This window comes from Oncorhynchus mykiss, chromosome 13 (genome assembly GCF_013265735.2).
Source record: "Oncorhynchus mykiss isolate Arlee chromosome 13, USDA_OmykA_1.1, whole genome shotgun sequence".
Taxonomy (NCBI): Eukaryota; Metazoa; Chordata; class Actinopteri; order Salmoniformes; family Salmonidae; genus Oncorhynchus; species Oncorhynchus mykiss.
The window spans coordinates 22,242,595-22,270,452 of NC_048577.1; the positions used below are offsets into that span (position 1 = coordinate 22,242,595).

General features: G+C 41.9%; 1 protein-coding gene across 2 annotated transcripts; it reads right to left on the reverse strand.

Annotated features, from left to right (window-relative positions):
* Positions 1–684: 684 nt before the first annotated feature.
* On the reverse strand, positions 685–27,856 carry LOC110485953 (peroxisomal acyl-coenzyme A oxidase 1). 2 transcript variants are annotated; one of them, XM_021557214.2, is made up of 14 exons: positions 27,601–27,856; positions 24,934–25,093; positions 15,294–15,454; positions 12,914–13,021; positions 11,046–11,165; positions 10,818–10,933; positions 9,250–9,419; positions 7,820–7,982; positions 5,728–5,918; positions 4,391–4,567; positions 4,018–4,123; positions 3,708–3,851; positions 2,336–2,542; positions 685–2,186 (listed from the first exon to the last, which is right to left on the reverse strand). In XM_021557214.2, the coding sequence occupies exons 1-14, from the start codon at positions 27,707–27,709 to the stop codon at positions 2,136–2,138; spliced, it is 1,983 nt and encodes a 660-aa protein (XP_021412889.2). In that variant the 5' UTR covers positions 27,710–27,856; the 3' UTR covers positions 685–2,135. The 2 variants fall into 2 exon arrangements, with proteins under 2 accessions (XP_021412889.2, XP_021412888.2); XM_021557213.2 differs by lacking the exon at positions 15,294–15,454 and adding an exon at positions 18,396–18,556.
* Positions 27,857–27,858: the final 2 nt, after the last annotated feature.

Here is a 27,858-nt window from a genome sequence, read left to right on the forward strand (position 1 = left end):
TCCGCAGCTGATGGACTGTAATCATTTTCTACGTGTTGGTTATGTTTGCATGATTGTTGTTTGTGCAAGGGCATAAACATAACTTGATCATATGGCTCTTTGAGTCCCGAAGCTTGGCACCCCTACCACAATGTGCCTAAATGACGCAATGAGGGGGACATGAGACTTTCCCAGGAAAAGCAATACCTCCCCAAAACACTAAAAGCAAACGAACATGAAAGTAACCCGTGTTGCTTATAGTAATATATGGAACGGAAAAGTGTGAGGACTTCATTTGACATTTCCACCCAAGCAAGAGTTAACACAATTCCAGAAGAAGAATCTCATCCAGATTAGCATTGTCCAAAGGTTTTAAATAGAATGGATTGATTTGTCAAACTACAGGTTCATTTCCCAAAAATGTCAAATTTTCTGAATCAGATGCATTGCAGTGTTGTAATCTAATGTGCTATTATAATCTCTAATATAGTCTATTCATAATCTTATGAATTATTACACTCAATCCTTTATCCTCCATCCATTTGTAGAATTGGTTCTCCTAAATCTATGCCACTGAAATAAAATGTTAAAACGTTATGAATAAACATGGCTCTGACTTAAGACTTTTTTCCTATCTGATTTCATAACACCATCTAGTGGTTGCTTCTGGCAGTCTATGAAACAAAGTTGAAGGAAACCATGAACATCATTTGATAGTTTTTTCCAGTTTATTACTAAGATCATTAAGCATGACAAATGATTCACTTTCAATTCAATAAACATAATCAAGTTTAAAACATATTCAGACTGAATAGATTTCTTATACTATCACAAATATTTGTTAAACAAAAATTCAGTAGGTACATTGAAATAATTATCATACATCCTTATATTGCAACGGAAATCAGAAAATAAATTGATAAAGCATATATATCAATCAAAAATATATGCATGGACCATGTGTGATAATACTACCATGTTAGCTTCATTAAAGTCAGTCAAATTCCTCTGGCACATAATCCTCCCAGAAACAGTAGTTACTGCTTCGTTCCATTTGAAAATGTATCAATCATGTATCAATCTGCAACATACTGTAAAAGTCAACAGCAGTACAATCAACAGCTAGTAATCAGAGTATAAAAATACTTATTTCATTGTGTTGAAGAATGTACTTGTTCCGAATCAGGGTTCTATTCAATAGGCACCAAACAAAAGAAAACTGATTGAAACAGATGGGGGGGACGACACACTACACGGACTTGTTCAATAAGAACCTCTCTTTCCATTGCAAGACGTTTTACCACAGTGTGCCCTAATGAATACGACCTTGTTCTTCAAGCTAGTTTGATTTTCATGTCATTTCTTGGTAATTAAGCCCCACATGGTAGAAAAGATCCTCATGCATATATACTAGTGGTTTGTATTAAGTGCAATAATTGAAAGGCCCCCTTTCTCAAATCACTAGAATAGCTTACTCATCAACTCGTTATTCACTAATCATATTCGTTACCCCACAACCAGAAACTCTCTCACACCTAGACAGAGACACGCACACCTTTGGTTCATGGCAAACCACAACTGACCCGTCACCCACTACTAAAGACAACCATCCTCAGTACATTAGCATCAAATACTGTGATGAGAAATTATACAGATAAAAAAAAAAAAAAATGGGATTCAACATATCTCAACAAATCGAGTGATTTGCAATGTACATGATCCAAAGAGCTTGATTAGATCACAAGGATCAGTCATCAAAACCCCTTCATCTTTAGGCCACCTTGTATGCTAACTACAGTTTTTCTTCCTCTCCATCTTATGGTTCTCGGACCTTCGATTACACCCATTAACAAGGCATGGGGTATATTTAAACTCATAAACTAAGTACTAGTTGAATAAGTCCAGTAGAATGATTGATTCATTAGCAGCACATCAGTAGAGGTGGGGTAAGGCGGCTGGTCTCCAATGGTTCCCCTTTAAAAATGTTCCACCACCTGTGGTTGGTAAAACACAGAAGGGGCGGGTGGAATGAGCCCCTTCCAATTGGTGGACGGGCAGCGGCGGCCATGTTGGGGTCCCACTGCTGGATTAGTGTTGTTAGTGTGCTTCCCGTCCCCTGTAGTGGAGGGGTCAGGTGAGAAGGCTCAGAGGCCATCTTACAGCTTGGCCTGCAGGGGTTTCAGGTACTTGTGGTAGGACTCGTGGACCTAGAAGAGAAGGAAGGAGGGTCAATTTGAGTACTCTGCAGATAGTCTCTTCCAAGGTAAAAAAAAAAAAAAAAAACGTAAAATCAACAGTAAATTAATTTTCTTAATCTCTGACTCTCTTTTTTAAAAGGCCCTCTCCATGAACTGACCTCTGTCTTGTTGAGAGGTGAGCGGCGGGCCCACTCGAACATGTGCTCATAGACGTTGCCGTCGTAGCGTCCCAGGACGGAGTTGAGCATTTCGTCGCGGTAGTCGAAGGCGTCCACCAGGGCCACGGCGTTGGGCCTCAGCTGGGCCAGAAGCTCCTTCAGACGCTGGGACACCTGGGAGAGCTGGGGCACACTCAGGAGACCAGTCTGGAGTGAGGAAGGAACAGTCGGGTCATTATTGTTAAAGAGAATGTGTTCTCAATAAACAAGCAATAGGTTAAAATATGCAAATGTCACGATGAACGAGTTAGAGCCTTTATATGTAGGATCAAATCAAACAAATCTGAAAGTTAGAGTAAGAAAACTGATTGCAGCATTACCACAAAAATGGAAGAGGCAAGTGGAAAAGGTAGGGAACTTGTTTGTCTGCCATATATTAAAGATACAAATTGGCTGAAAGGAACTGGCATAGATAGAAAAATATACTAGTTTCATTTGAGGACAAAAATGTTGACAGCTGTGCTATACAGGTTGCCAAATAAATGGGAAGAGATTTTCGATGTACCGATTACATGGCACATGGTTTACGAACCTGTACATGAAACACTTGAATCAACAGAATTCTTCAATTTAAATGATTATATAGAATTCTTGCCACCAACAGAATGCTACATGTTGTGCGAAGAGACCGAATCAATAGATAATTTATTCTGGTATTGCCCCTATGTAGCTTGTTCCTGGTCACAGGTTCAGGAATGGTTCAAAAAAATAATAATAATCAAGACATGCACTTAAAATGAACCTTACAAATATTAGTGTTGGTGGATTTAGAAAGCCATAGTCAGTCAAATAATACTCGTAGGAAAGGATTTCATCTTTAACTCACAATCTGTGGATACTATACGATTAGAAAGGTTAAATTATATAAAACGTCACACAGCACAATTGAAAAATATATGGCACATAGAAACCAAACGGGTTTGCGATTAAAGAGTTGATGTTTGGCAATGTATTACGGTTATGTGACTGCTTTATATAAAAGTACCATGTATGTAAAATTTGTAAGCAAAAGCTATTAAAAAATATATATATATATTTGTACTCCAAAGAGGGGTGGTGATGAAGGGGTTAATACAAGTTTATTTTTTAAATATACAAAAATAAGACAATCTTCCTTTAATAAGTGATACAAGTACGAGTGTAATACAATGTCTTGCTTAAAACATACATGACATTATACAAATGAATATAGATTTTGGTACGGGACCCACTTATGGACGCATTGAAATTCACACATTCTTCCTCCATGTATTTAGTCCCTGTATTTTCCCCCTGGGAGTCTGTGATTGACAGTTGCCATGGTGGTGGTTACCTGGAGGAAGTCTCCGCTGTGCTGTTGGATGCCCTGGAGGGCATAGAGCAGGGCCAGGGTGCTGAGGACAGAGTGAACCCCAGTGTCTCCTATCTCCCCCAGCTTAGCTGCAAACAGCTTCACCACCACATAGTGACAGTGGGCCTGGACATGGAAAGGGAGGAGGAGAAGAGATGAAGGAGAGTTAAATGAGGACCAGAGAGAGAGGAGGAAAAGGAAATTGAAAGAGGGAAGCAGAGGGGAAGAGATAGGAGGGCTCCCTCCCCAAAAAACAACACATTCCATATCCCAGGTTGGCAAGGTAACTTACATCAGAGGCTCTGACCAGGTCTATAGCGCTGTTGTTCCAGGCATCCTCCTGACTGACTCGCTTCTGTAGCTCCTGCTGAATACTCTTAGCTGCCATCTCAACCAGCCTAAAGACACACAGAGGCATTGACATAGGAAACCTTTCAACAAAAACTGACGCATGGCTGTCCATAGAGTACAAGTACAATTCGTTGTGTGCTGGACTGGTGGACCATTTTAGCTCAACCCATTGCATTGCCTGGCACCAACTAACACATTGCTCTGATTAAAAGTCTCTGCCATACAATGTACAGCCCTTTGGGACTTAACGAAGATCAGATATCTAAATGGAATCTATTACCATTACATTTTGGTTAGCTTGTAGGCCCACTTACTTGGCAGCTCGCAGTTTGTAAGCCTCCACAAGGCTGGCCAGGTCATTGACGTTGACTACAGTGGGTCGGGAGGACACAGACTGGGGCTGCAGCCTACACTCCGACTCGTTCAGGTAGGACACGATGCCACTCAGCTGGTGGCCTGCCGACGCCTGCCGGTAGCTCTTTATCAAGAACCTGGGGAGTGAGGGACGCAAACACGTGAGCAAGACAGTGGAAGGGCACGAAGGTCACACACAGACAAGAACAAACAAAGTAGAAATGGGCGATATGGCCAAAATATCATATCACTATACGTTTCTAATTTTTGACGGTAATTGATGGCATTTTATGTTTTGGTTTAATAAAAGTTACATATGCTTAATGAGTCATGCATGATTCTAGGGTGGCAACAAATACATTCTAAGTGGTTTTAAATGGGTCTCTCTCTCTTCTGATTGTTTTATACAATCAAACTTAAACCCAAAATAATTTCAGCCTTTTCATCAATTTCCTTCACTCATTTGTTATCATTTCCACACTGTAAAATATTTGTTTTGTCTTTGTATGCCTCTATTGTAAAAAAGTAACTTTACCTTAATGAAAATAATAATTCTCCTCTGACCATGTTTTTCCAATGGATTCCATGGCAGTTTTTACTTTCGCCACAAAGGGCATTGTGCTGATTTCTAAGGTGCTTTTGGCACACCCACTGCCTCACAGACACTAGCCTATTCATCACACAAAATGACGTGGGCACACCTGAAGCTCTTGCTAGCAAATGATCAGATCTCAACTGTTAGCAGTCTCTTACTGCCGGTAAGAACGGACGATTGCAATCATTTTTTCAAGTAGCATCACTCAGTTATTGCACTTAACAAAGCAAGCATTGAAATACCATTATGTAAGGTAAAAATCCAAACCGGTCCATGCATTAATACTGGTATATAATAAAACGCCATTTACCACCCAGCTCCAACTAAGTACACAAAAACTCATACACCCATTCATTTGGTCCTATTCTCACTCACTCCCACGCAACTACTTTCCTCACCCTTTGCATTGTACACTTAGCAGTGCTTACACTGAACACACTCCCAAAAACATTTAGACAGTTAGATCGATGCTTTGTTGATAATTACTACCGATGATGTGCAGGGCGCAATATCACACATAGCTTTTAATACTAGGCTTATGTGCCCTGACTTGCAAGTTTTGGAATACATGGTAATGTATGTTTGTGTGAGCTGTAGAATGTGACTGAGGTTTTTGATTCAGCAAGGAAAGAATGTGTCCTTTCAGGGTGTGTGTCTCATATCTGTGTGTGTGTGTGTGTGTGTGGGGGTGTGTGTACCTACCTAGCGGTCTGCAGCATCATGACGGTGTTCTCTCCCTCGTAGGTGCACGTGGGCACAAAGTTAACATAGATGTCTGGGAGGGCGCTGCAGCGGGAGTAGCCGTGCCCGCCACACGCCATGCGACACACCTCGATGCCCGCGCTGGCCGTCCACGTGGTGAAGGCCTTCAGGCCCGCGGACATGGCATGGAGCTGTGCACAGGTCAGACGATGGCACAGTGTTATACAATTATATTGACACAGGATGGTAGAGGATGGGCACAGGGTACAGTTATATTGACACAGGATGGTAGAGGATGGGCACAGTTATATTGACACAGGATGGGCACAGGGTACAGTTATATTGACACAGGATGGGCACAGTGTACAGTTATATTGACACAGGATGGGCACAGGGTACAGTTACATTGACACAGGATGGGCACAGGGTACAGTTATATTGACACAGGATGGTAGAGGATGGGCACAGGGTACAGTTATATTGACACAGGATGGGCACAGGGTACAGTTATATTGACACAGGATGGGCACAGGGTACAGTTATATTGACACAGGATGGTAGAGGATGGGCACAGGGTACAGTTATATTGACACAGGATGGTAGAGGATGGGCACAGGGTACAGTTATATTGACACAGGATGGTAGAGGATGGGCACAGGGTACAGTTATATTGACACAGGATGGTAGAGGATGGGCACAGGGTACAGTTATATTGACACAGGATGGTAGAGGATGGGCACAGGGTACAGTTATATTGACACAGGATGGTAGAGGATGGGCACAGGGTACAGTTATATTGACACAGGATGGTAGAGGATGGGCACAGGGTACAGTTATATTGACACAGGATGGTAGAGGATGGGCACAGGGTACAGTTATATTGACACAGGATGGTAGAGGATGGGCATAGGGTACAGTTATATTGACACAGGATGGTAGAGGATGGGCACAGGGTACAGTTATATTGACACAGGATGGTAGAGGATGGGCACAGGGTACAGTTATATTGACACAGGATGGGCACAGGGTACAGTTATATTGACACAGGATGGTAGAGGATGGGCACAGGGTACAGTTATATTGACACAGGATGGTAGAGGATGGGCACAGGGTACAGTTATATTGACACAGGATGGTAGAGGATGGGCACAGGGTACAGTTATATTGACAAGGATGGTAGAGGATGGGCACAGGGTACTAGAGATAAGCTAGAGATATGTTATTTGCATTGGATGTGTCTCAATCCACCGCATCCTCCAGTGTCTCACTTTCAGAGCTAGAGCGGTGTTTGTCGGACCATGAAACATCCCGAAAACCGGTTTTCTCACGAAAACGTCTCTAGCGTCCGAACCACTCTATGGAAAACTCTCACAAACACATTCTCCGTTTTGCTCTACAACCCCCACAAGTGTCAGAAGACTCGTCTGTAACGTCGATGTGTGGTAGCGTCCAAACCGTTTGGGCTGCAAACTCGTTTGCAAAAACAATTTAGTTTGAAGGACGTTTTGTGCCAACCCAAAAAAGGGGTTAAATATATTAAAAAAATAACTTGTTTCTTATGATACATTTTTTGACGGTCCTTTTTCACATTATGAATGTGTTATTCAATGTGTTTCTATGTGCTTTAGTAGCAAAGGCCAAATTAAATATTTTAATCAAATAATTGTTTAAAATCCAATAGCTAAATGATCCATAGTATGACCATCTTAAAACAATTCCATATGTCAGCTTAGCATCCCCCTCCTTCAACGTCTTAAACTAAAGAATTAACACAGACGAAGACTGTTGTCAAAACACCTCCATTAGACTTCAGCTGCTTAAAATGGATGAAACATTAAGACTACTCAGTGAGTGGAGTGTTTTCCCATTTTCCCTGGTCAGGTCACGTGGTTTGGAAGAAAATAATAAAAACTCTGGGCCATAGCCAGCCATTCTTTCATCACGTACTATATCAAGGGGAGGCATTTACTTAGCCTGGGTACCAGTCTGTTTAGCTATCATTCCACTCCTCGTATAGCATGACACGGCGTACAAGGCGTGGAATGTTAGCAAAACAGATTCTGGATTTCAGGCTAGTATTTACTGCAAGTACCTCTGGTAGTTCACTGAAGTCTCCCTGGCTGATGTCTCCAGTGATGCGGAGGTAGACCTGGTTCATGTACTGACCAACAAACTTGTAGGCATAGGCTGTAGCCAGCAGGGGGAACAGCTTGTACTGTTGGGTCTGGTAGTCCATAATCTGGGGTTCCGGCTCTCTGGAGGAACCACAAAATAAGAAGACTTAGATGTAAGGTTAATGGTTCGCTATCTTTTATATGTTAGTCTTTGAAGAACATTGAGATACAGCTGTTTATATATGAGTAAGGATTCCTAAATATCTACCCAAACTCTATGTAACATCTACCTACATCAGCTCTCACACAATTAGAATAAGAGTATAGATTTTGTTAAAATGGTAAGGGTTGTAGTACTTTGCTTTCTATTCTTGTTTGTGTCTGAGTGTGTTACTTGTGTATGGATGTGCGCAAGTATGTGTGAGTATTTTTGTATTCCTTTGACTATTTACAGTGCCTTGCGAACGTATTCACCCCCCTTGGCTTTTTGCCAAGAAACTGAAGATCTTGTACAACACTGTATACTACTCCCTTCACAGAACAGCGCAAACTGGCTCTATCCAGAATAGAACGAGTGGGAGGCCCCGGTGCACAACTGAGCAAGAGGACAAGTACGTTAGTGTCTAGTTTGAGAAACAGACGCCTCACAAGTCCTCAACTGGCAGCTTCATTAAATAGTACCCGCAAAACACCAGTCTCAACGTCAACAGTATAGAGGCGACTCTGGGATGCTGGCCTTCTAGGCAGAGTTGCAAAAAAAAAAGCCATATCTCAGACTGGCCAATAAAAAGAAAAGATTAAGATGGGCAAAAGAACACAGACCCTGGACAGAGGAACTGTGCCTAGAAGGCCAGCATCCCAGAGTCGCCTCTTGAGACTGGTGTTTTGCGGGTACTATTTAATGAAGCTGCCAGTTGAGGACTTGTGAGGCATCTGTTTCTCAAACTAGACACTAATGTACTTGTCCGCTTGCTCAGTTGTGCACCGGGGCCTCCCACTCTATTCTGGATAGAGCCAGTTTGCTCTGTTCTGTGAAGGGAGTAGTACACAGCGTTGTATGAGATCTTCAGTTTCTTGGCAATTTCTCATGGAATAGCCTTCCTTTCTCAGAACAAGAATAGACTGACGAGTTTCAGAAGAAAGTTATTTGTTTCTGGCCATTTTGAGCCTGTAATCGAACCCACAAATGCTGATGGTCCAGATACTCAACTAGTCTGAAGAAGGCCAGTTTTATTGCTTATTTAATCAGGACAACAGTTTTCAGCTGGCAACAAACAGATGAAAACACACCAAACCCTAACACAGGAAAGTAGTATCTGTACAATAAGAATTTTGATTTCCGTCTCAAAACTTTTTGCTACAGTTTGACCTAATGAACATGACCCTGGTGTCCAGAGCTACAACTGACCCTGGGCGTATCTCAGACTGGTGCCGTACGGAACTGTAGCGGATGGCGATGGTGCAGGACTTGGCGAGGGCGTGGCCCGCTTCCCCTACGATCATGGACCTGATGAACACCATGGTGCCGTAGGTCAGCTTGGCACTGGGAGGCTTCACGTACGTACCATCTGCCTCCACCTGGTGGGGAGAATACATACTGTCTGTGGCAGCGGCGGCTCCTCATAGCAGGAAGGGGAGGACCATCCTCCTCAGTGAATATTATTATTATTTTTTAAAAGAATGGAACTATAATAAATATCTTCACGTCACCAAATAATTTATTAAAACACACTTTTTTGGAATGTAGCCGCAACAGCACTCTGTAGGGTAGCACCATGGTGTAGCCGGAGGACAGCTAGTTTCTGTCCTTCTCTGGGAACGTTGACGTCAATACAAAGCCCAGGAGGCTCATGGTTTTCACCCCCTTCCATAGACTCACACAGTAATTATTTCAACTTCAGAGCTCTTGCAGCATGAACTGACATGTTGTCCACCCAATCAAACTCTCAAATAATGAATCTAGTACTGAAAGCATAAGCTACAGCTAGCTAGCACTGCATAAAATGTGGTGAGTAATTGACTCAAAGTAAGACAATAGTTGAACAGCTTTGAACAAATATATATTTTTAATGAAGGCGGAGAGAGTGGGAGAGATAAGAGAGCTAGTTATATGTCATTGTATTTTTTCCCACTTAGCTAATGCAGTTAGCTAGTTTAGCCTACTCAAACAAACACCCGGCTCAAACAGAAACATATTCTATGTTAGCTAGCTGGCTATGGCTATCCTATCCAACACTGGAACTCTTCCAAGTCAAGGTAAGCTTTTGGTTTTATTAATTTATTGCCACTGGGGCCCACCGGTGTAACTGCTAAACTGCTCGCTGACTGCACTGCATGACTGTAGCGGGTTTACTAAATTGTTAGTTCTAGTAGCTATGTAGACTAGTATGCGAGAAGGAATACAATAAGCAAAGTAATCATGCTGTTTTTATGTGGCTGCTATGAAAGTGAGCTGTTTTTGTGTGATCAGTGGTGTATTCATTCCGCCGATTCTGTTGAAAAATGTTTCATAAACTGAAGCAAACGGATGCAGGCAAGAGTGTGCAAGGTGGTATTGAATGTGTCACTGTCTGTCACCTTGATTTAAAAAATGTAGCTCCACCTATGTTGTGAACTTTCATTCATAGGATGGGTATAAGTCGGGTATCATGTAGTAGCCTAAACCTATCGATGTTACATTGAGCTGGGTGAATGGAATATGAATGACAGTCATCCAATATGCTTTAATAGAAGTAAGGCTCATACATTAAAACAAATATCATAATAATTAAATCATCCTCCCTGATCTTAAACAGCACAGACCGCCACTGGTCTGTGGTATACAGTTCTAGGACAACCAGGTAGTAAGTATACACGCTCTGAGGAATATGCATACAATATACCTTAAACTCTAAGCTTGGTGACAGCATTAGAATCAACCAACAGAAACAAAGAACAGTGTCTCCTTGAAATGTGCTTAACTGCCCAGTCGCTCACCTTTGCATATTTCATCAGCATGTGGTCGCGAGGAATTCGTACGTTCTCCAATTTCAGGTAACCATTGTCAACCTCATCAAAGCCAAACTTGGGTCCTATGTCCCCTACCACCACACCTGAGAGAGAATGAGAGTGAGTTCATTAGACAGTTGGCTACCACCAATGCTACATACAGAGACACAGCCAGACACACTCTTTTTGACACAAGCACAGCAGTATGTACAGTACCTGGCAGTGGTATGTGTGTGTTCATACTGCGGAGAGGTACGATGAAGGCCTGCAGGCCGTGACACTTCCCCTGGGTGTGGAGCTGGGCCAGAACTATGGCGTGGTTAGACGTCTTACCCACTGGGGGGGGGGGGAGCGAGAGAGCGAGAGATTCTCACCATTAAAATATTTCTATTGAAATAATTTGGCTGTCATTTAAGTCTCTAGTCCACACTGCAATGAGAATCAGAAGTAAATTGTTTGATCTTGTTCAGCAATGTTGTGGAATGTGTTTTCTTCAGAAGCTAAGTCCACAGACTTAACTGGGGATGGGTTTGATTGTACAGTGCATTCAGAAAGTATTCAGATCCCTTCACTCTCCACATGTTGTTACATTACAGCCTTATTCTAAAATTGATTTTAAAAAACAATCCTCAGCAATCTACACACAATACCCCATAATGACCAAGCGAAAACGGGTTTAGACATTCTTGCAATAAATAAAAATGCCTTAGTTACATGAGTATTCAGACCCTTTGCTATGAGACTTGAAATTGAGCTCAGAAGCGTTACGGTTTCTATTGATCATCCTTGAGATGTTTCAACAACTTGGGAGTCCATCTGTGGTAAATTCAATTGATTGGACATGATTTGGAAAGGCACACACCTGTCTATATAAAGTTCCACAGTTGACAATGCATGTCAGAGCAAAAACCAAGCCATGAGGTTGAAGGAATTGTCCGTAGAGCTCCGAGACAGGATTGTGTCGAGGCACAGATCTGGAGAAGGGTAAAAAAATATTTCTGCAGAATTGAAGGTCCCCAAGAACACATTGGCCCCCATCATTCTTAAATGGAAGAAGTTTGGAACCATCAAGACTCTTCCTAGAGCTGGCCGCTCGGCCAAACTGAGCAATCGGGGGAGAAGGGCCTTGGTCAGGGAGGTGACCAAGAAACCGATGGTCACTCTGACAGAACTCTACATTTCTTCCGTGGAGATGGGTGAACCTTACAGAAGGACAATCATGTCTGAAGCACTGTAAGGTCTACTACACCTGCTGTATTTGGTGCATGTGACAACAAAACAAAACAAAGATGTTTTGTCAGATCTGTGGTCCAGGACCCTAAATTTGTTTTTATCAGATCAGAGAACCAAGGAGAACCAAGGTTCTCTGATCTGATAAAACCAAGATTGAACTATTTGGCCTGAATTCCTGGCACCATCTCTACGGTGAAGCATGGCGGTGGCCGCATCATGTTGTGGGGATGTTGTTCAGCAGCAGGGACTGGGAGACTAGTCAGGATCGAGGCAAAGATGAACGGAGCCAAGTACTGAGAGATCCTTGATGAAAACATGCTCCAGAGCGCTCAGGACCTCAGACTGGGGTGAAGGTTCACCTTCCAACAGGACAACAACCCTAAGCACACAGCCAAGACAATGCAGGATAAGTCTCCGAATGTCCTTGAGTGCCCCAGCCAGAGCCCGGACTTAAACCGATCTAACAGCTCTGGAGAGACCTGAAAATAGCTGTGCAGCAATGCTCCCCATCCAACCTGACAGAGCTTGAGAGGATCTGCAGAGAAGAATGGGAGAAACTCCCCAAATACAGGTGCCAAGTTTGTAGCATCATACCCAAGAAGACTCGAGGCTGTAATCACTGCCAAAGGTGCTTCAACAAAGTACTGAGTAAAGGGTCTGAATTCTTACGTAAATGTGATATTTAAAAATTTTTTTTTTTGCTTTATCATTACGGGGTATTGTGTGTAGATTGACATTTTAGAATAAGGCTGTAACTTAACAAAATGTGGAAAAGGTCAAGGGGTCTGAAAACTTTCCAAAAGCACTGTACGTGTATCGGCCCTGAAGCTAAAGTGTGTGCGTGTACTCACGTCCCCCAGGCCACCACTTGATGGAGGTGATGGTCGGACTGTTCATGACAAACTCCTGGGTGGCCGGGTCATACGTTGCCGTGGTTTCAAGCCCCCTGAGGTGGGTGCCTAGGCAACGAGAAAGACACCAAGGCCCCCAAACACACAACACACAAAACCAAAGAAAGAGAGAGTTATCACTAAGTTACGGCAGGAGCACATTCATGTTTTCACATATTATGCAGTGCAAACCTGACAAGACATCAATCTCAAATAATAAAGCAACTTTAAACTTTATCTCACAGCAGTAAATATATTATTTGTTGTGTCTAGTGGGTTTACTTTGTCTTCTACATTTTTTTTTTGTTCACCAGTTCCCTCACCCGAAAAAAAAGTTATTCTATAGTGGGAAAACCTTTGTAGGTGTTTGACAGATCAAAACCAAAAGAAAATTCAATCTATTTCTTACAATTTGTGTAACTAATATGTGTACGGTTTAGGGCTGTCAAAGTTAACCCGACATGTTCTATGCTGTTCATTTTGCTACTGTTTTATCTCTCAGGTCAAAAGATTTAAACAATGATCCCAGTTCTACTAGCAGCAGCAGTTTGTGACTAGTTCGTGAAGAACATGGATCAGTGGCCTCAGCTAGATCTAATAGCTGTATTATATTTTACATTAACGCAGACCTGGCTGAGCTGTTGTTAGTCTTCTGTGGAACTCATAACATTGTTGGACAGGTTTAAATGTTCTTTGTATCCATAGAGCCAGTTGACGGCCCTACTACGTTTATACGGTGAAGATACATGTGGCGAAGGACGTAGGTTGTCCGTCTTTAAACTCAATATACTTCCAAAACACAGTAAGGGGGACAAAAGGGACAGAGGCGATGGAGGGTACCTGTTTGGGAAAGGAAGTCACCGAGGGTGCTTTAGAAGTGGGCATGGACGTTCACCGTGGCTGGCAACAAGACTGTGTGAGAACCAGGGGCAGAGCACATTCCAAAAGGGAAGCCATGCGAAGCTGTGCGGCCCACAACCCTCACTCTCCAAGCCAGCCAGTATTAGTGGTTTTAGTCAGAGTAAAAGGCAAGAGTGAAATGTCCTTTTAAATTATTTTTTTTAAATAGCATTTAAAAAAAGGCCCAGTGCAGTCAAAAATATGATTCCTGTGTTTTATATATAACTCCACACTATGAGGTTGGAATAATACTGTGAAATTGTGAAAATGATCATGCCCTTTTAGAGTAAGAGCTGTTTGAAAAGACGGCCTAAAACATCATCCTGTTTTGGTGGGATGGAGTTTTGGAATGCCTGGTGACATCATCAGGTGGTAAATTAGTACCCAAAATCTCTGTCAATAACAGCTAGTTTTTTGAGTTCCCCCTCCATACTCAGACCACTCCCAGACAGTGCTAGCAAAATACTTGTTTGATAAATTGCTCTTTGCTAAGAAGCCATTTTTGTTTCTTTTTTACCATTTTATTTGAAAACAATCACACTAAGGTACTTTAACTGTTACCCAGAAACATTTTGATATTGAGATTTTTTTAAATTGCTGCATTGAACTGGTGGGGGTCACCTTGGGGTCATGATAGGGGCTACACCAAATGATTGATGTATTATAATTGATTATGCTTATGTAGTATTAATATAAGGGTAAGGGCTATAAGACCCTCACCCACTACATTTATAGGGTCCTGGACCACAGATTAGCAATATATATATATATATATATATATATATGCATAATAAGGTTTAATACTGTTCCACGGTTCTTTTATAGTCTCTGCCTCATAAGAAACGGTCTGAGAGATGTGTGTTATTGCAGTCAAAAAGCGCCTCAAGGCTAAAAGAGATGGATAGACACAGACCCCTGCAGGGGAGTAAAGAGATAAGAGACAAGTCAGACATACCACTGTGAGCCACACGGGAATGGAAAATGACTGCTGAGCCCTTAGAAAATACTGGACTATTGTTTTCTCCTGCAAGTTTGTATAACTGTATTTGCATGGGCTTGGTCTCACGAGTAGGTGTCGACTGCAAGCATATTCATTTTTTATTTTGCAGAACTTACTCTGTTTCCATTGTCAACTTCTGCCTGCAATTGCATAAATAAAGGTTGGATTGATTTACTTAAAGACGATATTATCTGATTGCTGATTTCACCAATAAGCCAATGATTGACAAGGAACAAGGAACCTACCCCCAACAGAATCTTTAACAACACAAGCGTTCTGTCTGGGGAGACGTTTTTAAGAAATGCCCTAGCGAGTGTGGGAGAGTTATCTGGTGGCTCGACTCAAACGTCGAAGAGGTTGGGCATGCATCTCTTGTCCACTCCACAGAGCATGTGGGTGACTGGAGGTTGGTGATCAGGTACGGTTCGTTTGGCATTTTACCGTGGCCCATCTCTGTCTGTGCGTAGGTGCCGATGATCTCCAGGTTCCAGGCGGGTATGAAGAATGTCTCCATCTGCTCAGGACTGGCCTGATTCAGCAGGGTGGGCAGGAACATTCCCAGGTGAAGGTCCAGGGGCTCTGACCGCCCACGGTGCACACAGCTAGGGCAGCGCCAAGTGGCAAGGGGAGGGGGTAGGAGAGTAGTTTGAAGGGAGAAGAGGGTAAAGGAAGGATAGGACATTGGGGGAGGGCATGCAAAATAAGGTATAGCCAAGGGAGAAAACAAATTTTGGCATAGAATAATAGACCATATAAATGGGACATGACAATGAAGAGATGGTTGGAAAAGATGGGAGATTAGAAGTGTTGGTAAATAACATTTTGGGGGCAGAGAGGATGGATGAATAGATGGAGGGATGGATGAAGGTTTGGGGGGGGGGGGTGAAGTGCAAGAATTTAAAAAATTAAAAACTGAGCTGGTCATGCAAATTGTCTGCGGAGAACTGATTAGAATCACAAGTTAATTCATTCAAAATAACCTTCTCATGCATGATTGTTGCAACACTTCATTTATTTGCCTGAAATGTTCATTTCCAAAAGCAGTGTAACCTGTACTCTCTCATTTCACTGAAAAAAACATTTTCAATTCCAAATGAATTGTGATGCAAACTCTGGGACGTGTTCATTAAAACGGACACAAGAAGGGACAAACTGGACTTGCTCCATTAAGAAATGGCCAATTTAGTTTTCCATTGTAAAAGTTAATTGCATGGCCTAATGAACACAACCCTAACATGTCAAATGTGTGACAACCAATAAATCTGTCTATGTTAATGCTACCAACTAGTGCAGTTTACTACGGGAACGTTATTTTTCCAAAAATGAAAATACTGCCCCCTAGTCACAAAAGGTTGATGCTACCAACTTGTGCAGTGCAACTAGCATTTTTAAAGCAGACGCTTTAGTCCAAGGGTAGGCAACCCTGCTCCTGGAGAGCCACAGGGCTGCAGGATTTTTTCCCAAGTATGCACCACACCTGACCAATTGAGTTAATTCAGTGATTGCCTAAATTCAACACACCTGGTATTCCAGGTTGGTTAAATCAAAAACATGAAGTGCCTGCAAAACTCCAGGATCACAGTTGCCTACCCCTGCTTTAGTTTATAAAGGAAGGGTGAAGCAGTTGTAAGGGCATTTACGGTTAAGACAACAGGCAGTTTTCCATTGACACAGGATTATTCGACAAAATAAAAAGTTGCGAGAAAAAAAAAATCTGTGCGATACGTGTTACGGAGACGGCAGGTAGCCTAGCGGTTAAGACTTTTGGGTCAATAACCGAAAGGTCACAGGTTCGAATCCCCGAGCCGACTAGGTGAAACAAATCTGCCAATGTGCCCTTGAGCAAGGCACTTTTGCTCCAGGGCGGCTGTCAATAATGGCTGATCCCTGGCAGGCTAGACAAATAATGTTTCCTTACAGGAATAGGATTATCCCGACTTTCAAGAGGGCCTGAATTACTTACACCTTGCTTTTCTGGTTGGCTGGCAAGTTTCAACATGGCATGGACAGTGGCGATACGTTGGCACATGCAAATTATTAGAATATGGAAAATATTTGTAAATTATTGCATTCTATTCATGCTGGCTTTCGCGGGCTACCTGAGACATGAAACAGATAGGTGGGACGGCATACACAGTGTTGCCAATTTCTTCATGTGCAATTAGCCTAAATTGGGTAATGGTTAACACTTTGACCACAACATTTTTATTCAACACTATGGTTTTTCAGATTTTTTGTTGTTGAGGTTAAAGGTCATTAAATCCAGCTGTTTTTATTGAAACAAGATAATTCAAATGAAAACGCACGACAGCAGGCAATTATCTAAAGTAAATCTATTTTCTATGCAAACTTGAAAATCACTTGAAAAGTTCATGGAAGCCTAGCTAGCGAGTTGCTGAGAAGAAGTGAACCAGACCAGAACTCTGGGGAAAAAAAGAAGGCCTTCAGAAAATTCTGAAAAGCCAGTCCTAGACATTCCCTAGAGTAGTATTGTCATGGAAATGCCATGGTTACTCAATCGTGAATAATGTCCACTTCGCAGCGTCATAGAAGTAAAACGTTGGCAACAAGAGACATCTGGCATGGCCAAAAATGGTCTTACGTCGCACAGATCTCTCTGCTTTCAGATTAACAATGGAATATTCAGGGTTCTGAATCTCAAAGCACACTGCAAGTTCTTTGGCAGGACACAGTGCGTCTTCTCTATCAGTTGAGACTTCGACAGACAAGAACAAATTGTTAGGCCTATATTCATTCATCCAAGCTATATATTCACAAACAGCCCAAAAATTAGGCCTACATCCATCCACTCAAATGCACAATTCAGAATGTTAGGTCATTTGATTAAAAAAAGCTCCAAATTATACAGTATTCGGGTTAATCATGTGTAATGAGTAATCTCAATTCAGAGAACATGGGGAGTAGAGGAAAATCAAGACTTAATAGCAATCAGAATTAACTGACATAAGCTTGGGAACAATTCATTAGGATAATAGGCCACTACTAGCAGCAGGAGAGGAAATAAAAGGGGTTTGAGGAATGGAATGAAACTAAAAACTAGACGGGAATGGATTTTTTCATATTGTTTAAGCGCAATGTTAGGATTTTTTTTGTTGTCCTTCAATTGTTTCTTTTGTCCAAGGTACTGGGGCAGGTTATGAGGACTCGAAAAACAGACCGGCAAATCATGACATTTTGAATCTAGCGTATTATGTTTTGGCTATTCAGTTTAGCTAATAACTATCGAGTTAGGCCTACAGTCTGGGCACATTTTGTCCACACAAACAACTACAGTGATCTGTCAAACACCTACGAATAATCACTTTCGATCACAATGTCCACCCCATGATTTGAAAACAATTTTAAAAGAAAATCCTACGTCAAGGATCGACAACTGTCCATCCCTAAGCATCCCTGTGATCCTTTCCATAATTCAAACATATACTTAGCTAGCTAGTTAAAACAATTGCACAAGCACTTTAAGGTCGTGTAAATTCTGCCTTTACGGTATCATTATTATAAATTCTCTGTATGGGGACTGACCGTGCCCCAACTCTGTCTGGGCGTAGGTGCCCAGGGCCTTGAAGGACTCAGCCAGGGGGACCCACTTCTTCAACTGCTGCTTGTTACACTGGGTGTACAGGGTGGGGAGGAACATGACGAAATGGAGCCCCAGAGCCTCGTGATGGTGGCGCCGAAACACGCTGAGGGAGGGGGACAGACACACAGGTTGACGGATGGACAGACTGGGCGGGACCACTCAGCAGGTGTGTGGTCATTTTACTCGTAAAAAAAAAATAAAAAAATTGCATTATAGTTTTCCATTTCAAAAGTGTTTTGTGCCTACTAAAAAGGACCCAGGTTTAGGGTTGACACTAGTGTCAACATGACCTTACTGTAAAAGCAAGGCTTTTTATTTGTTAAAGGGATTCTGCAAGATTCTGGTAATCAGTCATGGAAGTCTATAGGTACGCAAGCATAAGCTACTGTACCTATAGACTTCCAGTTTTGCGCTAACGGTAGTTAGCATTGGCTCGCAAAACTACCTGTAATGTCCTTCATACTGCCCGCAGACTTAAAAATAGTACCCACAAGTTTCTGACTCTGGGTAAGTAGAAAACCACTTAACTGACAGAATCTTGCAGTATCCCCTTAAATACATGCTCTGGATCTTAGAAGACCACTAAGTATGTTTTTTTTTTTTATTTTTTTTTTTAAAAACCTTCCCTTTTGGGCTAGATGTGTCAATGTGTAGCTCATACAGTTGAAATCGGAAGTTTACATACACCTTAGCCAAATACATTTAAACTCCGTTTCACAATTCCTGACATCTAATCCTTGCAAACATTCCCCGTCTTAGGTCAGTGAAGATCACTTTATTTTAAGAATGTGAAATGTCAGAATAATAGTAGAGTGTGATTAATTTCAGCTTTTATTTATTTAATTGCATTCCCAGTGGGTCAGAATTTTACATTCACTCAATTAGTATTTGGTAGCATTGCCTTTAAATTGTTTAACTTGGGTCAAATGTTTTGTGTAGCCTTCCACAAGCTTCCCACAATATGTTGGGTGAATTTTGGCCCATTTCTTCCTGACAGAGCTGGTGTAACTGAGTCAGGTTTGTAGGCCTCCTTGCTTGCACACACTTTTTCAGTTCGGCACACACATTTTCTATAGGATTGAGGTCAGGGCTTTGTGATGGCCACTCCAATACCTTGACTTTGTTGTCCTTAAGCCATTTTGCCACAACATTGGAGGTATGCTTGGGGTCATTGTCCATTTGGAAGACCCATTTGCGACCAAGCTTTAACTTCCTGACTGATGTCTTGAGATGTTGCTTCAATATATCCACATAATTTTCCTGCCTCAAGATGCCATCTATTTTGTGAAGTGCACCAGTCCCTCCTGCAGCAAAGCACCTCCACAACATGATGCGGTCACCCCCGTGCTTCACGGTTCTTCGGCTTGTAAGCATCCCCCTTTTCCCTCCAAACATAATGATGGTCATTATGGCCGAACAGTTCTATTTTTGTTTCATCAGACCAGAGGACATTTCTCCAAAAAGTACAATCTTTGTCTCTATGTGCAGTTGCAAACTGTAGTCTGGTTAATTTATGGCGTTTTTGGAGCAGTGACTTCTTCCTTGCTGAGTGGGATTTCAGGTTATGTCGATATAGGACTCGTTTTACTGTGGATATAGATACTTTTGTACCCGTTTCCTCCAGCATCTTCACAAGGTCCTTTGCTGTTGTTCTGGGATTGATTTGCACTTTTCGCACCAAAGTACATTAATCTCTAGGAGACAGAACATGTCTCCTTCCTGAGCTGTATGACGGCTGTGTGGTCCCATGGTGTTTATACTTGCGTACTATTGTTTGTACAGATGAACCTGGTACCTTCAGACGTTTGGAAATTGCTCTCAAGGATGAACCAGACTTGTGGAGGTCTACAATTTTTTTCTGAGGTCTTGGCTGATTTCTTTTAATTTTCCCATGATGTCAAGCAAAGAGGCACTGAGTTTGAAGGTAGGCCTTGAAATACATCCACAGGTACACCTCCAATTGACTCAAATGATGTCAATTAGCCTATCAGAAGCTTCTAAAGCCATGACATAATTTTCTGGTATTTTCCAAACTGTTTTTCAAGGCACAGTCAACTTAGTGCATGTAAACTTCTGACCCACTGGAATTGTGATAGTGAATTATAAGTTAATTAATCTGTCTGTAAACAACAATTGGAAAAATGACTTGTGTCATGCACAAAGTAGACGTCCTAACTGACTTGCCAAAACTATAGTTTGTTAATTAACAAGAAATGTGTGGAGTGATTGAAAAACTAGTTTTAATTACTCCAACCTAAGTGGATGTAAACTTCTGACTTAAACTCTACATGCATAATCTATTATCAGAACTATGGTTTTTTACCTCAATTAGCCACGAAATCCCTAGTTTGAATGCAACGGTCTACATGAAGCTGTGCAGTGCCATTTTACCCTACATGGGCCAGCCCCCTAGCAATTAGAGTTCTAGCCAATGAGCTTCAGCTCCTCACCATTTCAGTGACAGCTCGCAAGACGTGCACTCACAACACACAGTAGAGTGACAGAGAGCAATAATGTGGTGCACATGTGACATAGTACACCATTTCTGGGGGTTTAACTTTTGGCTCGTGAGCACTACTTTCAGAAGTACCGGCTAAAAAGTATACAGAAGTACCGGCTAAAAAGTATACAGAAGTACCGGCTAAAAAGTATACAGAAGTACCGGCTAAAAAGTATACAGAAGTACCGGCTAAAAAGTATACAGAAGTACCGGCTAAAAAGTATACAGAAGTACCGGCTAAAAAGTATACAGAAGTACCGGAGAATCTCTAACACTAGAAAAAAAATGGACATTGGACAAACCCAATCCCTTTAGTTTCACTACAAAATGTGCTCCGATTTGCCCATTTCAATTTGCTCATCATCATTGTCATATTGAGAAATAGATGTTATCAAATGAGACTTACAAAGAGAAAATATAGGCTCCTGGCTGAGGCCTTTAATATGTAACTAACGTCTGACTTTTATACTCGACTTGGGCTATTTAAGGCTAAACATATTTGAGGTGAATTGGCAGTTTTTATAAGTGAAAGGGTAGGACATAGCGTAGCCTGTGACACAGTTTTAATCTCGATGTGACCTTTGCTCTGCCTAGAGAGATGGTGCTGTCCTGCAACAGTACTCCAAAACTCACACATACTAGGGATGGGGTTTTGAAATAATTTCACTATTCGAATAGTATCAGGAATTTGTCGGATATCTGGATATTCGATATACATGTTGTTTTTTTTAAGCCGAGCACTGCTAAGCGAGGGAGAGAGTCTGGTGCTCTATTGCTGCAGCTGAGGAGCCTTGTGTGTGATCAGAATGGAGGGAGCAGACTGAGGAAGATGGCTAATAAAAATATTGCCTAGTCAGACCATTATTGTTTTCCAGCTGGGTGATCGTCTTTATTGTACAATAAAAGCTGATTAAAACAGCATGATCATTACACAGGTGCATGGATAAATTGGGGACAATAAAAGGCCATTCTATAATTTGCAGTATTGTCACAATGCCACAGATGGTTTGACAGAGCGTGCAATTGGCAAGCTGACTGCAGGAATGTCCACCTATATATTAACATATATTTATGTTAATTTATCTACCATAAGCCACCTCCAACGTTATTTTAGAGAATTTGGCAAAGTCCAAACAGCCTCACCAGCCAGCCTCGGTTTGCCGATGTCAACGTTGTGAACAGAGTGCCCCATGGTGGAGGTGGGGTTATGGTATGGGCAGACATAAGCTATGAACAACAAACACAATTGCATTTTATCAATGGCAATTTGAATGCACAGAGATCCTGTGACGAGATCCTGAAGCCCATTGTCGTGCCATTCAGTCGACGGCATCACCTCACGTTTCAGCACGATAATCCAAGGCCCCATGTCGCAAATATCTGTACACAATTCATACTCACCAGACATGTCACCCATTGAGCATATTTGGGATGTTCTGGATCTGTGTACGACCACATGTTCTAGTTCCTGCCAATATCCAACAACTTCGCACAGCCATTGAAGAGGAGTGGGACAACATTCCACAGGCCACAATCAACTCTATGCGAAGGAGATGTGTCGCGCTGCATGAGGCAAATTGTGGTCACACCAGATACTGACTGGTTTTCTGATCCACGGCCCTAACTTTTAATAAAAAAAATAAAAAAAATTAAAGGTATATGTGACCAACAGATTCTTCTCTGTATTCCCAGTCATGTGAAATCCATAGATTAGGGCCTAAAAGTTTATTTCAATTGACTGATTTCTTTATATGAACTGTAGCTCAGTAAAATCTTTGAAATTGTAGCATGTTGCGTTAAAATTTTTGTTCAGTATAGTTTCAAGTTACAATGTTTAATCGCCACGTGCACAGGATAAAAAGGGTGTAGAACAGTACAATGAAATTATTTGAGAGCTCTTTCCCAACAATGCAGTGATAATAGAGATAACAGAATAAAAACCACACAAGAACTACAATGAGAGTTAAAAAGACGTTTCTGGATATTGGTGGACACTGGAATCCGCTGTCGTACACGTCAACCCAGAGCATCCCAAACAAGCTCAATGGGTGACATGTTTGGAGTGTTTGCAGGCCATGGAAGAACTGGGACATTTTCAGATTCAAGGAATTGTGTACAGATCCTTGCGACATGGGGCTGTGCATTCTCATGCTGAAACATGTGATGGCAGTGGATTAATGGCACGATAATGGGCCTCAGAACCTTGTCACGGTATCTCTGTGCATGCAATTTGCCATCCATAAAATGCAATTGTGTTGGTTGTCCATAGCTTATGCCTGCCCATTCCATAACCCCACCGCGGGTCACTCTGTTCACAACGTTGACATCAGCAAACCGCTCGCCCACACGATGCCATACATGTGGTCTGCGGTTGTGAGGCCGGATAGACTTACTGCCAAATTCTCTAAAACGATATTGGATGCGGCTTATGGTAGAGAAAAACATTCAACTCTCTGGTGGAAATCTCTGCAGTCAGCATGCCAATTGCATTCTCCCTGTGGCATTGTGTTGTGTGACAAGACAGCAGATTTTAGAGTGGCCTTTTATTGTCACCAGTACAAGGTGCACCTGTGTAATGATCATGCTGTTTAATCAGTTTCTTGATATGCAGCACCTGTCAGGTGGATGGATTATCTTGGAAAAGGAGAAATGCTCACTAACAGGTATGTAAGCAAATTTGAATTTGAGAGAAATAAGCTTTTTGTGAGCATGAACATTTTCTAGGATCTTTTATTTCATCCCATTAACCATGGGACTAATACTTTACAGGTTGTGTTTATTTTTGTACTATTACTGCACTGTTGGGTAGAGCTCTCAAGTTAAGCATTTAACTGTACTTGTGCATGTGACAAAACTTGATTATAAAATAATTACCCTACCCTCGCTAAAAATGATACTTACAAGTATTCTAATATTAATGTTCAGATATTCTAATAAGCGTGCACATCCCTAACACATACACAAACCTTTATAGCCACACGGCAGAGTGCCAGGGTCTTGCCCAATTGGCAACACTATATCTATATCCAATGTTTGTCACCGTAACAGTCCTATTGCTTCACCATATATCAAACATTGGAGATATGTGTGTGTGTGTGTGTATATATTTATATTTATATTTATATATATTTATATATATATATATATATATATATATATATATATATATATATATATATATATATATATATATATATATATATATATATATATATATATATTTATATATATAAATAATACAGACTTTGATCAGGAAGATACAAAAACTCCTCGCAATTACTCGTGGGGCTAATAGCCGGCAATACATTAGCATGGGATGTGAAGAAGACTTTAGCATATTGGTGAAAGGCTTAAAGACGGTTTGTGTAATTTCAGCAAATGCGGTGTTTTGCTTCAGTGTCCCCAAAGCAGCATTGATACAGCCATCTGCACTTCAAACCTCAAAACAAGCATGAGAAACCTCGTCCGATGTTTGTCACGCTGTGCTCAGCATTAGCACTGTCTGTGAAATGTTAAGAAAAAAAGAAAAAACATGAAATGTGAGAAGGAGTGATGACTGGAGGATACCGGGAAGTATGACATTTGCTTTGATCATCCCAAACCCTTACAGACTTCACACAGTCCATTGAAACCAAATCCTGCTTGTAAATAACAAAACTAGTCCAAATGATCTTCAATTCCTCACCTTTCATTACTTTCACCTGCATCGGTCATTACACCTAACAGGAAGACAACTCTATGGACAAAAACCTATATCTACTTTCACATTTCTAATTGTGATGTGCAGGTCCATAGCATTTACACTGATGTCATCTAACAGACTCTCTTATCCAGAGCGACGTACAGGAGCAGTAAGGGCATATTGCCATATTTTGGGATTCGAACCAGCAACCTTTCGGTTACTGGCCCAACGCTCTTAGCCGCTAGGCTACCTGCCGCCCATAGCAGGTAGCTGGCCTGGGTCTGTGTCCCAGCCTTACCTCTTGTAGCAGTATATTTCCTCAGGGTCTGAGATCCCATACTCTCTGAGCTTCAGGATCATGTGGGCACTCTTCTTCACGGCGGCATCGTATCGCTCGCTCCTGGACAGGAAGTTGAGGTCCTCACTTTGGAAGTCTGGGTCACTGATCACCAGTGACTCTGTGGGGGATAAGAGAAGATTGGGAGATTAAGACATCAGGTTAAACAGTGTCGGAAACCCAGACTTCTCACACAAAATGGGACTTTGGAAGGGTGGCCATGCGAGACGAGGTCGACCATTATGTACAAATTGTGTAGTATTACCATTGGATAAATAAATGTATCCAATATCATTAGCTACATTTCTATCTGCAACATAATACACCCCTGCCCGACCATTTTTTAAATTTGATTTCACCTTTATTTAACCAGGTAGGCTAGTTGAGAACAAGTTCTCATTTACAACTGCGACCTGGCCAAGATAAAGCATAGCAGTGTGAACAGACAACACAGAGTTACACATGGAGCAAACAATAAACAATTCAATAACACAGTAGGAGAAAGAAAAAATTAGTCTATATACATTGTGTGCAAAAGGCATGAGGTTGGTGAATAATTACAATTTAGCAGATTAAACACTGGAGTGACAAATGATCAGATGGTCATGTGCAGGTAGAGATACTGATGTGCAAAAGAGCAGAAAAGTAAATAAATAAAAACAGTATGGGGATGAGGTAGGTAAATTGGGTGGGCTATTTACCGATGGACTATGTACAGCTGCAACGATCGGTTAGCTGCTCAGATAGCAGATGTTTAAAATGGTGAGGGAGATAAGTCTCCAACTTCAGCAATTTTTGCAATTCGTTCCAGTCACAGGCAGCAGAGAACTGGAAGGAAAGGCGGTCAAATGAGGTGTCGGCTTTAGGGATGATCAGTGAGATACACCTGCTGGACCGCGTGCTACGGGTGGGTGTTGCCATCGTGACCAGTGAACTGAGATAAGGCGGAGCTTTACCTAGCATGGACTTGTAGATGACCTGGAGCCAGTGGGTCTGGCGACGAATATGTAGCGAGGGCCAGCCGACAAGAGCATACAGGTCGCAGTGGTGGGTGGTATAAGGTGCTTTAGTAACAAAACGGATGGCACTGTGATAAACTGCATCCAATTTGCTGAGTAGAGTATTGGAAGCTATTTTGTAGGTGGCATCGCCGAAGTCGAGGATCGGTAGGATAGTCAGTTTTACTAGGGTAAGTTTTGCTGCGTGAGTGAAGGAGGCTTTGTTGCGAAATAGAAAGTTGACTCTAGATTTGATTTTAGATTGGAGATGTTTGATAAGAGTCTGGAAGGAGTTTACAGTCTAGCCAGAAGTATACAGAATGGTGCCGTCTGTGTAGAGGTGGATCAGGTTATCTCCCGCAGCAAGACCATAGATTGGCTGTGGTGGAAAAATAAGAAACACTAGCATGCTTCTCTGCGACTCTTTCACAGGTAACAGTGTACAAAAAAGTAACACTTTGTTCTTAACTGACTTGCCTAGTTAAATAAAAACGTATGTTCTGTACCTGTAACTGTACCTGACGCCTGGCTTTTCTACTTTAAAAGATTGGAACCATATCTTTCACTATGTAATAGGTCACTGCATCCATGATCTCCTTCCACCCCAAACGTTTATTGTCATAAGTGATTACGTTTGAAAAGGATGCGGCTATGGTAGTTTGTCTTTTAGCAGACGTTTTGGGAATCGACTGACTGGAATCGGCATTGCGTAGTTTCAGTTACAGGTGGTGGAAGGGGTTGATTGTACTTCTGCTTTTCGTAGCAATTGTCTTTCGACACATTTTGCACAGGACATTCGTTTGCTGAACATCAGACCTCTTGAACCCGAACCACTTCCATATTACCGAGAAAATCAATATCGCTGCCCTTTTTGGGGATGATTTCATCCTCGCGCTGGCTTCCTCACTTTCCATGTTGGTGGAACTCGTACGGTGACACTTCTCCGGCGTTGTTACAATTTGTTTAAGGTTGTCCATGGTTGTGATTGGTGGATAACCTCTGTACACGTGTTGTCACGCAATTGGGACATGATTCGACATTGGGCTGACCAAGAGAGTGAGATGTAACGTTTTACAAATGCAACAACGTCATAACGGAACCTCGATTCTTGCGATGCAGGCATTTTCCAAATCGCGCTAAAACATCAACTCGAATATACCGAGATAAAGAAAAAACTCCATATATCGCCCAGCCCTAGCATGCTAGCTAGCAAGGTTGCTGCGAGCTGGCTATGTTATCTGGCATTGCACAAATCAGAGCCTTGTTTATACAAAACAGCATGCACAAGTTACACATGAATGCAAAAAGTGGCCTTAATCGTGTCATTGGCTCACAATGATAAAAGAACAGCTGACGGGTTAGAACTACTGTTACAACAACAGATAGATAAACAACTGTCTAACCTAGCCGAGGCAGCATGATAAGAGGCCGTGCAGATATAGCGACCACTATCGGTTGCCTAGGCTATGCATAACCAACCTTCGCCAATGTAGGTCAGCTAGCTAGTTATGAAGCTAGCTAGCTAGCGGTTAGTTCAATGTTTTGTTTACACGTGTTTCGTGGTGCTTTAACCTCGCGAGCAAAGCTAGGCTACACATACGAGACACAGTACAAGTCATTCCAACCTTACCAATTTCTCTTCTTCTTTTGGTCTTCTCGATGCCTCCGTCCAGAATATGTGTGAGTTTCTCCACGTCAAATGTAGCGTTCTCGCGCTCTCTGGTTATGTCAGGATTCATGGCGAAATAAATGATATTTTCCCTTGCAAAAGACGACGTTGCGTGTGGCGATAAAATGTGAGTTGTGTAATCTTAGGACTGCACGAACCAAGATCAGCAGTGCAACAACCGGAGCCTGAATAGTAATCGACGACTTCCTGAATTGGCTA